Below are 12,153 nucleotides of genomic sequence, written 5' to 3'. Positions count from 1 at the left end.
TAATGTACTTTAATGGAATAAGAAGAGATGAAATAATTAAAATAGCTACCTAAATATTGACTGGGTACTCTAAATTAATTAATGTTCAGTATTACATAAACGAGCGGTTAAATATCAATGTCTCAGATAACCAGGATGGTGCTTTTAAACGTCAAACAAATATTATAATATTAAAAAAAAAATATCTGTCCAGTCCTCTAGTTAGAAGCTATTTGCTCGTTTCAAAGTAGATTCGTATGGAGAAGAAACTCTATAGGTTACTCTTTTTCATCAGATTCGCAATACAAGTCTTGGTTACATTGTTTCGTTGGTTCAATTATGTGAGAACAATGTAACACCAATATTCAGTCAAAGAGATCGAAAAACACAATAACCTTAAGAACAGTAAAAAGAAGTAATAGTCTGGGACTGATGACACACACCAGCACCATCAAGACAAGTCTTTAGGCAATTACAAACGACAAAGAGTTTTTGATACCTTTTTATAATAAAGATATCTTCAACAAATAAAGAATTAGAACTCTAAAGGACGGCTCTATGGGTGCTTTTCCACAAGAGATGTGCTATGTAGATGTAATAGCTATGCTGTAAAACTATGTGACCGTTTCCACTGATACTAAGTTATGTAGCTGTGCGAGGAAGATGCGCAGCTCAAATATGCAATGTATCGATAGTAGGGAAGCCATCCATAACACGCATCTTTCTATATAAAAAACATAGCTTAGCTGAGTCCGTTTACACCAGTGCTAAGCTATGTGTACCAATGAATATTTGAGTATTGACGTGTAAAAGTGTTATTTTATAACTAACCTACAGAAATGTATATCATTTATCAAAATGATTGGTGAAAACCAAAGGCATCCAACAGTTTCGTAGCCCAACAGGCTGTGACATCTCTGGACGGAAAATCGGACGGACTTACAGACTATGTTGTATTCCGAAGCATGTTGGGCTTTAGTTGAACAGCACGCATGGTGATTTCGGTAACCAGCTATTCGAATTCTGTAAAAACGCCTACAATGTGTACACGTAAACCTCCATATCATGGAACGTGAATCCTCATATGTTCTCTCAAAGTTTCTTCCTTCCATAAGCTTACATACATCGCGTTTGAACTGCCTAAGCCCAGGTGTTTCGACATGGCTTTTGCAAACTGCTCTTTCGTCAAGAACCTCATTCGCAATCGGTAATTTGTGCCGCCTCTCCAATAGATGGTCCTTCCTCGTATGCGTCGAGAGCGACACTCGGTTACTAACGTCCTGTCACAAGCCGAACATTTCAACACGATAAGGACGGCATCCCGTTTCCTTCACCATATGATTGAGATCTAAAATTTGGACTGAGGTATTTTTTTGAAAAACTTACATTTGTTCCTTTTGAGAAAAACTCAAAAAACCTAAATGAGTTCTTTTCTCATGTTCTCGACTTCTCGAATAACTTTTGAAGCACATATGTCGATGGGGACTTTTAATATTTTAATCTTTATAGTGGTCTGTACCAATTCAGTCTGTCGCGCCATTTTTGATATTTCAATATCGTATATTGACCGGACTGTAGCTGTGCGAAAGTGCGCAGATCGAGTATGCAATATCGCGCACTTGATAGTGGGGTAAGTCGAATCTAAAGGGACGGATCTTGGCTTTTAACAAACATAGGTTAGCATGGGTCCGCTATTATGTACATTCTTCAAGCTATGTTATAATGAATCATGATTGGTGATGTCCTTGTCCAAACGCATCCACAGCAACGTAGCATAGCACATCTCTGTCGGAAAAGCACCCTTAAATGTTTTGTTAAGCATGTTCTTTATGAACAGCGCGCATATGGTTTCTCCAGCTACACTTCTGTACGAACGCCTGCCCACAATGGGTACACGCAAACCTCCTATCATTGGCGTGAATCCTCATATGTTCTCTCAAAGTATTCTTCCTTCCATAAGCCTTTAAACAGACATCGCATTTGAACTGCCTAAGCCCCGTATGTTTTGCCATATGCTTTTGCAAACTGCTCTTTGAAAAGAACCTCATATCGCAATCGGTACATTTGTGCCTCCTCTCCATTAAATGGTCCTTCCTCGTATGCGTCGACAGCGCCCTCTGGTTACTAAACGTCCTGTCACAAGCCGAACATTTCAACACGACAGGCGGCATCCCGTGTTCCTTCACCATATGATTGACTTTCTTCCAATAATCTACGAATTTTTCCGTGCAATAGTTACATTTGTTCCTTTTGCTAATGCCTAAATGAGTTCTTTTCTCATGTTCTCGCCTTCTCGTGTCGTTTGTGAACGTTTTGTCGCATTGTTTGCATTTGTATTCTCCACTAGCATGCCTTCTAACATGGTTCATCCTTAGTCTATCAGTAACAAATCCAGCGCCACATATTTCACAGATATAATTACCGAAATGCATATTCATGTGTTCTTGTAAGAGTTTGAACGCAACGAATTCTGTTGAGCAAATCGCGCACTTGAGTTGTGGGCTGTCGAATCTAAAGGGAAGGATTTGGCTTTTGACATCGAGGTACATAGGCTTATTATGTACATTCTTCAAGTGTGTTATAAGATCATCGAGATGTGTGATGTCCTTGTCACAAAGAGCGCAGTTTAAGTAGGTGATGTCAAGCTTTATAACTTGTTTAAAGAGTTTGGCACTCATGTATTTTATGAGTTTGTCATTGTTATGTTCTTGTAGGAAATGTCTCTTTAGTACAGTCGTGTCTTGAAACTGTTTTGGGCAAAAGGCACATCCGTACCCGTGGCTATCTTTACATCGGATCGGGTTAGCGTTAGAATTGAGCAGTATATTTTCCACATTGACTTTGTTCTTCAACGTTTCAGCTGTGGTATAATATCTCAATATCTCAACAATAACACCAATTCTAACTTCGCATTGAATTGAGTTCAACCGTTGGTTTGTGGGCTTTGTTCCGCTACTTAGGAAAGTCTAGTAGATAAATATTGCAACAAATGAGATATGTTTTACGACGATAATGAATTACGCACATACCGTGACGAGATAGAAGAAATAAGAAATTTCTGGAATATTGGTTCAAGAAGGAGAGTGAAAATATATAATTCAAAATCAAACCCAATGGAGGAATTGAGTGAAAGCGACTTCAAGCATCGCTACAGATTCAGTAAAGGAAATATGGTAAAAATTATAAATATCTTAAGAAACGACTTGTCCATGGATAGCCGGGGCGGCAGTATACCTGTGGAGTTGCAAGTAATGGCAGCTATAAGATACTGGGGCCGCCATGAGATTCAAGAAGACTGTGCGGAAATTCATGGCATGAGCCAACAGACTTTATCAAGAACTGCTAAAAGAGTTGCTATTGCATTGGCTTCGAAAAGTTCCATTTATATTAAAATGCCTTCAAATTTAAGAGAAGAGACTGAAACGTTAATTAACCATTGCTTAGTTAAGTGACGTGTAAGCAGTGTTTATAAGTAAGAAATAGTTAATTGATAATTAAGGAGTTAATGAGTTATTAGTTAATTAGTTGCTTAGCTGTTGATTAGTGGATTTTTATAAGTAAGGCTGTTAGTAAATAAAAATCCAAAATTAAACATAAATCGTTTTATTTCGTAGTAAAACAATTTGGATCTTAATACTAAGTAAATTAATGTTCATTTGGCCTAGAGCTAGGTAGCAGTGTCCTTAGTACGAGTTTGAATTACGTTGAACGAAAACGAAACGAGAGCGCGTTCGGCGCTCTGATTGGTTGGTTTATTCGAGCCGGCCAATCAGAGCGCCAGACGCGCTCTCGTTTCGATTATTTTAAACGTAAAGCAAACTCGTACTAAGGGTACTGAAAACAAGCTAGTTTGACACTCCACCAGGTGGCACCAGCATTAAATCTAAATAAGTTACTTGCGAATTAGTACTATGACATTTTTAATGCTTCTTTTTATTTTATGTGACTTGCCAGGTGATTCGCAAGAAAACTTTCGAGATGAATTTACCATTTTCAGAGTAGCACTGCTTAGTGCTTATATCAAGCTCATTGCATTCATTCGTTCGGTTAGCACATAGCGATTAAATTAATGTTATTTGTCTAGTTTATGTTATGTTCATGCAAGTGTGCCATGTTTTTAGTTCTGTAACTTGGTCAATATGGTATCCTTAATCACTCATCGAATAGGGCTCTATAAGTAGTCAAGGAGTAATTACAAATTAAGTTACATTAGAATTATAGAAATCAACATAATTAACTAAAAATCACCCACGTACATTAATAGAGAAAAGCTCAACCAGTTTTGAGTCACAGAGGAACTTTTTATTAGAGTAAACCGTGATTTTTCGTTAATTTAGTATCTCTCACGAAAGTTATTATAAAAATAATACAACAAGACCTTAGTATTTGTTAAAAACAATCATATAATTAACACATTGAACGCCGTGGTGGTCACCGGTGACCAACGTTAGCGGAGGATTTGCCTTCAACAGTTTTCTATTGGCAGTCAAAGACTTAACTTCAAACAATTTCCCCATGTTTAGCCTTCATGTGATATCTCCAACTGCATTTTTGCACAAATCCCTGACTACAAATCTCACATTTGAATCGCCTATCGTTGTTATGTATCCTCATATGTTCCTTCAAAACTCTCGCTCTCGTAAAAGACTTGGAGCATACTTCACATTTATGGGTCTTCTCGGTAGAATGTTTCACCACGTGCATCTTTAATTCCGAGTTAGAAAAGAACTTCATATCACACATTTTGCAGGGGTGTCGCCTCTCCAACAGATGGTCCCTTCTCACGTGTGTATTTAAATGCTTGCTCGCTTTGAAAACCTTATCACAGGCCGAACATTTAAGCTTCTGAGTCTTTCCATGCGTAACTAAATGTGCTTCCTTTTGCCTATAATCCGAAAAAGTCTTCGAACAATAACCACATTTATGGACTATCTTGGTGCCATGTTTCCGTTGATCATGTATCCTTAGCTTCGTAACCGTTTCAAATTCCGTCTGACAAAGTTTACATTGAAATTTTCCTTTTTCATGAGTCCGAATGTGAAACTTGTGACTCACATGGTTCACAAAACCGGCATCACATACTTTACAAATGAAATTCCTGTAATGAATATTCATGTGTATCAGTAACTGTTTGAACTTATAAAAGACGTTTTTGCAAATGAAACAGTCAAGGGCTTTAGGGTTGAATTTGAACGGGATTATATGGTTTTTGATGTCGAAGTAAACAGTTTTGTCGTGTTTGTCTTTTAAGTGCTGTAGTAATTCTTCTGTTGTCTCTATTTGGAGTTCGCATATCGTGCATTTTAGGTCTGTGATGTCCATTTTGACGATGTATCGATACATGCTTAAGTCTCGTATGAAGTAGGCTTCTGTGACATCTTTGTGTGTTTCCAAAGTATGTTTCTTGAGATCGGACGGTTCTGGATACGGTTTTGAGCAAAAACAACACGTGTATCCCGTATCGCCATGGGTTCTTATTGGCGTGGCGTTAGAACAGCGCATTACTTCAATGGCATTAGTCTTATGTTTATCGATTTCAGGAGTTCCGATGATCGTTTTAGTAATTTTCTTTGGTAATGTGATCATGGTAGCAATTTTCCTAGGTAAGTCCTCGTTCTTTTTTTCTGATTTAACATTGATTATTCTGATTGTTGCTTGTTGCAGTTGTTTGGGTTCACCTATAAAGAGAAGGATGATTATATTGTAGGTTAATTACTCATTCACTGTTAGGTATAGTTGGCAGCAAAAGTTTCATTAAATTACAGTAACGGTACGGTAAAAAATATTTAAAATCTTTAGGACAATTAACGTCATAAGGGCCCAAACATCCGGAGCTGCGGACTACCTAGCGGGTTTACCGGGGCTCCGGCTCAAAAAGCAGGAGAAGGAACGGGGTGGTTTTTAGTCAATAAGAGTCTGACACTCTCTCTCGCCTCGCTCAAGGCGGGAGAAGTCATTGGATGATTTTCCACTCTTAAAAAAAAGGGCCCCCAAACATGGGCTCGCTGTTATAGCATCGGTATCGGTAAGTCCCGTCTTTGAGGCTTGAAAGACAGGAGTGGAAAAGTCATTAGATGAATATCATCCCTCAAAAAAGGAGGCACGCTACGCCACTGATACTTAATATAGTTTTAATAAATAAACAATGAAATGATTCAGTTAACAGATACTTTATTACCATAAAAGAATCAGATTATAATTAGATATGTTTAAGTTTTACGTAGACATCGATTAAGAAATAAATAGCTACATTATATACTGAAATGTATACATTTAATCTTATTTTATAACCGCCATAATCAGAGTCATTTAATGGTTACTTAACCCAGTCCTTAGCAATTGTTTTCGGTATAAAATCGTTACTAAGGAATAGTTTAAGTTATCATTAAATGTCTCTGAGTGTGGCAGTAAGAGTATGCGATCCTAACCTATAAAAATTCTAGCCCTAATGCTAATCTTTAGTGGTGGCCATACACGTTAGGTTTTGCATGACAGTTTTGCTCCTACATGCAAAACTGTACAGTGCCCTTAGTATGAGTTGGCTTTACCCTGAAAGAAAACGAAACGAGAACGCATTCGGCGCTCGGATTGGTTTGTTTATTCGAGCCGGCCAATCAGAGCGCCGAACGCGCTCTCGTTTTGAATACTTTAAACGTAAAGCAAACTCATACTAAGGCTACAGGCATAACTGACTTATATTGTACGGTTTTCCCCCGTACACGCTAGGTGTTACAACTATCCGGAGCTGCGGACTACCTAGCGGGTTACCGGGGCTCCGTTTCGAAAAACAGGAGTAGGAACGGGGTGGTTTTTAGTCAGTAAGAGTCTGACACTCCTTCTCGCCTCGCCCAAGGCGAGAAAAGTTATTGAATGATTTACTCTCAAAAAAAGGTGTTACAACTATACAGTTTCACATGTAAGGGTAAACTCGTTATACAAAACCTAACGTGTACGGCCACCATTATACAATACCTTATTATTATTTAACATTGTATTAGTATAAATATATTAATGAATTAATGGATGTATTCTCATACAACTTTACTATTTTAAAAGTACCTACTCGTACTACTCCGCCATTCTTCAATTTGACGATTCTAATTACCGTGACTATTTCTATATAGGGTGATTGGTAATTAGTGAACGATATTTAAACACGTGATTGTACTCATGATTACAAACAACTTTCCCAAAGAAACTATTTTTGTATACTCATTAGTTTTATTTTTATCACAATAACAAAACAACAAAATTTCATTAGCACGCGCGCGTTAAGTTCCAAAATACCTACTAGTCTTCTGATAACGCGAGCGCGGGCGCCTCGCTGCTAACAGCTGATCATGCGAAAGCACGCGCGTCAATAATTATTTTAAGTCAAAATAAACTTGGTCACGGATAATTAGAAACGTCTAACTGTAGAAGGGCCGTACTCTAACCTACTCCTAACCTTACACCATTTAAGCAAATCATGTCTAGGATCAGCATCAATAAAAACTGAAATCCTCATGTCTAAACGAAGTTCGCATGTTTTGACTTAATATGACATTTCAAAGAATATCTCTGAGTAAACTTCTGGCCACAATATTCGCATTTCACATGGTTGTCTTCATCGTGAGTCTTCATATGTGAATTCAACGTCTTTTTCCTCCCATACGCCTTCTGGCAAATATTACATTGGAACTTTTTGGCCCCGGTATGTTTCACCATATGATTTTTGAGACAAGTCGTCGAATGGAACTTTTTATCGCAGATGTCACATTTATGGGGCTTCTCCATCAAGTGAACCCTCTTCATGTGGGCCAACAAAGCCTTCTTCGAAGCAACAACTTTGTCGCAAGCTTGGCAAGCTGTCGCTGATGCCACGATGCCATGGACAGAAGCAAGGTGAACTCTCTTCTTGACATAATCAGAGAATGTTTCCTCACACATGGAACATTTGTTTATTTTATCCTCATCACTATGTTCCGTTTTCTCGTGCATACGTTTTTTCAGATGTGTAGGTAAAACTTTGGGGCAATAATCACAAACAAACGATGCGCCTTCGTGAGTTTCTGTGTGATAAAAGAGCGCATATTTGTTCACGAACCCAGCGTCGCATATGGGACAAATAAAATTTCTGTAGTGGACATGCATGTGTTTGATGAGAGTCCGAAAACTATCGAAAGGGCCTAGGCAGACCATGCATCTGAGTCCTTCATCGTCGAATTTGAATGGAAGAATGTGGCTTAAATGGGTTTTGGAGATGTAACTGTGGTGTACTTTTTGGCAATGATCCACAAAGTCCTCCAGTGTATTGATGTCCTCATTGCAAACGTTACATTTGAGCCCTGTAATGTCCAATTTGACGACGTAATTAGCCATGATCATGGTGGTCATAAAGTCGGCTTTATCAATGTCTTTGTGGTTGTCTAGAGTATGTGCTTTAAGTTCCGCTGGTTTCGGAAATTGAGCTCTGCAGTAAGAGCAGGTGTACCCGATACCTACATGCGTTCTGATAGGCGTAGCATTACAGTTTAGGAGTATCTCTCTTATAGCCTTTCTGTGTTCAACTAATTCTACGCTTGGCTTTTTCTTGCGTTCTTTAACGTTTGATTTCAAATCTGTTTCATCAGTATTTTTTTTACTTTCCAGTTCCAGTAGCGTATATAGTCGCCCACCTATAAAGAAAAGGAATGGTCATTCAAATGGTACATTTGGTATAGTTTTACTAAACATCGATAACTACAGGTTACAGTAGCGTCAAAATATAATACAATTGTCTGTGTTTCTGTGGGTGTAGCAAGAGCTGATCGACTTGGCAGTGGCGCTCTGTACCCTTAGTACGAGTTTGCTTTACGTTTAACGAAAGAGCGCGTTCCGTGATTCTCTGATTGGCCGGCTCGAATGAACTATCCAATCACAGCGCTGAACGCGCTCTCGTTTCGATTTCGTTAAACGTAAAGCAAACTCGTACTAATGGTACTGAACTAACTGCTATTTGAATAAAGAAAGAAAAAGCATTTATTCGACAATATTTATTTACAACAACCCACCTGCCAAGCATGGATATTACAGCATCTTATGTAGAGGAGAGAGGAGGCTTATAGTTCAGCAAAAACAGGTTAGTTTACCGAAAATATCGCGATAACAATAATTTGCAGAGCCATGTTAATTCAGGGTTAGTAAATAAAAATATTTGCCACTTTAAGATAATAATCATTATATTTTCCAAATAATAACGTATACAAATAAATTGTTCAATTATAATTAACTTAGTAATAATAATTTAGATTTTACAACAATCATCAATAGTATTGCTGCCAATTTCAATAACCGATATATATTCAAAATCTTAGGATCGATCTTAATTTTGACAGGAACTCTGTAGAACTAATGTCAAAAATCGATCTTAATCTAAGGATTTTGGGCCCAGTAGGGCTGATGCCTGATCCGGAGCTTCGGACTACCTAGCGGGTTTACCGGGGCTCCGGCTCAAAAAGTAGGAGTAGGAACGGGATGGTTTTAAGTCAGTAAGAGTCTGACACTCCTTCTCGCCTCGCCCATGGTGAGAGCTCTTAAAAAACTTAAGATTTTGGATTGAGATCGGTTATTGAAATCGGCAGTTAATCAATCACTATAGAACTATAACAAAATATTAAATAAGATAAAGTTATTGAGAACTAATAATTCCATGTTTAGAATTTAGGCATATATTTTACCACAACATTATATGAAAAATGGTCACATTATCTGTTAGTTAAACTAACAAAAACATAATCAATCAAAGTCAAATCATCTTTTCCAATTAAACCATAAATAGATACTTTTGAAATATCAACAAATAAAGAAATAAATAATAATCATCTGTCAGTGAAACTAGGTGCTCGTTCCAAAATGTAGCTTCGAATGGAGAAGAACGAGCAAGAAACTTCATAACGTAACTATAACTAACTCATGTAATGTAAAATAGTAGTCTGGTAAAGGAAAAATGAACAGAATATACGTTTGTCTTAATTATATTCATTGTGCAATACCCAGCACAAATCATGCCAATATTTTGTTTGAATGGGAGTAAATGCATGAATCACTCGCATTGAGCAAGCGTGGTGGTGATTAATGCTCAAACCTTCTCCGTGCAAAAAGAGACCACCTTTGGTCAGCAATGGCGACTTTATAGGCTGTTGTAGTAGATGATAATGATGATGGATAATGAGTAATATCGCGCATTATGTATTATCTCAATACTTAAAAAGAAGTCCGCTGAACAGTAAAACTGCTAGTGGATTCTTACCTAAAACAATTGAATTTTAATCCTTATTCCGAAGAAGCTTTAGAATGTTTAGACTTCATATGCCACGTCAAACTAGATTTCTGGACAAACGCCTGCCCACACAAGTTACATTTAAATCTCCTATCATTATTATGAATCCGCATATGTTCATTTAAAGTGGACCTTTTAGCGTAAAACTTGAAACAGACTTCGCATTTAAAATTCTTGACTCCTGTGTGTGTGAGCATATGGTTCTTGAGATCTCCTTCTCTAAAGAACGCGAGATCACACTGAGTACACTTACAACTCTTCTCCATGAGATGGAATCTCCTTACATGGACTTTAAGAAGACTGTGTGTAACAAATGACCTATCACACGCGGTGCAGTTGTACTTCCTAGTCACATTATGAACTTTGGACAAATGCATTTCTTTTGCTATATACTCTTTGAAGCTTTGGTTACAGAAATGGCAAACGTTTCCAGAATTTGTATGTGTTCTCATTTCGTGGTTCCGTCTTTTAAAGACGTTGTTGAATATTGAGTCGCAGTGTCGGCATTTGTAGGAGCCTTTCGTGTGAGTGACGCTATGTCGGGAAAGCGTGATGTTATTGATGAAGCCCGCATCACACACTTGGCAAATAAAATTCCTGTAGTGCTTATGCATATGCTCGTGCAACGCTCTGAATGTGACAAAAACCACGTTGTTGGTACACATACAACATGTTAGTTGATCAGAATTAAACTTGAAAGGGAATATTTGATCTTTAATGTCCGTGTGGAAGATTTTCTGATGTGTGTCTTTGAGGTGGCTGAAGAGATTTTCAAGGGAATCTATGCTTGCGTGGCATAGCAAACATTTGAGGTCCGTGATGTCAAGTTTGACTAAGAATCTTGATGGTCCGTTTGCTGTAATATTCCCATAGAATGTTTCTGCATTTCTATGCTGTGTTAAAGTGTGTTCTTTTAAGACGCTTGGCTTTTCGAATGTTTCTGGACAATAACAGCAGAAGTACCCTTTGTCTCCATGCCGCAGGATCATTGTGGCGTTGGAACATTCCAGAATAATCTTGAGATTGTCCAAATACTTTTGCAGAAGGCGTTTAATGCGTTGTTTAGGAGTTTTCTTAACAATAACTTCCGAAACTTCTGCTTTTGGTGCCACAATTTCAATTTCAACCTTCTTTTCGTAATCCGTTGTGGTTTGTTGATTGTCTTGTTCCTTCTTTATTGTATCTATAAAGAAAATCATTAAGTTATTTACGTATTTACTGTACTCACGAACTCTTACACTTAACACTTAAGTATTTTTAAGTAAAAACTCAACACTTAAACAGTTTTACAACTTTATTCAAGACAGAACTATGAAAAAGGTATGCCGTTACAACTCTTAGCGCGGGAAAATGTATTCATCCGTCACATTTGACAGCTGACAGCGTGACACATGACAGCTAGGGCTGTCGGTAACACAGATTACACTAATGACGTTCATTTAGTTGATTTTCGTCGTCTAACAGTATGTACGTACACTCGTTTGTGTCACATTCAGTATTACCTTAAAATAACTTGTTTTTTCTAAATTTCTTCGTTATGAGAATTTGTTAAGCGAATGCATTGGGCAGCATTGCTGTCGGATGATATAAAATCGAAGGCTTTTTTACTTCTATCGGGTCCAGAAGGGTGATGAAGTTCATCAAAAATGGCGCAGAAATAAAAGATAAAAGGAATTGAATATTGAATACATTTATTTCAGAATGTTTATACTTATAGGGGTGCTTTTCCACCAGAGATGTGTAGCTGAGTCCGTTTCAACCAGTGCTAAGCAACGTGTATAAGTAAATATATGATTGGTGGAAGCAAAACGCATCCACAGCAATGTAGCACAGCACATCTCTTGTGGAAAAGCACACTTAAGGTTACCTTAACA

At 37.7% G+C, this 12,153-nt stretch overlaps 2 protein-coding genes across 4 annotated transcripts in view; both read right to left on the bottom strand.

Moving 5' to 3' along the window:
- Window positions 1-1,734: 1,734 nt before the first annotated feature.
- On the bottom strand, window positions 1,735-2,831 carry LOC126912251 (zinc finger protein 564-like). Its single transcript, XM_050703759.1, has one exon. The coding sequence runs from the start codon at window positions 2,655-2,657 to the stop codon at window positions 1,794-1,796; it is 864 nt and encodes a 287-aa protein (XP_050559716.1). The 5' UTR covers window positions 2,658-2,831; the 3' UTR covers window positions 1,735-1,793.
- A 1,617-nt stretch (window positions 2,832-4,448) lies between these two features.
- Window positions 4,449-12,153, bottom strand: part of LOC118278826 (zinc finger protein 723) — a 33,613-nt gene continuing 25,908 nt past the window's right edge. Inside the window, exon 5 of one of the 3 annotated variants that reach the window (XM_050703558.1) lies at window positions 4,449-5,657. In XM_050703558.1, coding sequence (XP_050559515.1) covers window positions 4,480-5,657 — 1,178 coding nt within the window. In that variant the 3' untranslated portion in view covers window positions 4,449-4,479. Of the gene's footprint in view, window positions 5,658-6,133; window positions 8,637-9,161; window positions 11,463-12,153 lie in introns of those variants that run through there. The other 2 variants (XM_050703560.1, XM_050703556.1) reach the window with 2 other exon arrangements.

This window comes from Spodoptera frugiperda, chromosome 24, assembly GCF_023101765.2.
Source record: "Spodoptera frugiperda isolate SF20-4 chromosome 24, AGI-APGP_CSIRO_Sfru_2.0, whole genome shotgun sequence".
In the NCBI taxonomy this organism is placed as follows: domain Eukaryota; kingdom Metazoa; phylum Arthropoda; class Insecta; order Lepidoptera; family Noctuidae; genus Spodoptera; species Spodoptera frugiperda.
The sequence above is the reverse complement of the archived record's forward strand: the minus strand, read 5'-3'. Positions and strand labels throughout refer to the sequence as shown.

Coding starts and splice junctions, on each gene's coding strand:
- LOC126912251 (XM_050703759.1), bottom strand. CDS start 2,657: ATGAGTGCCAAACTCTTTAAACAAGTTATAAAGCTTGACATCACCTAC.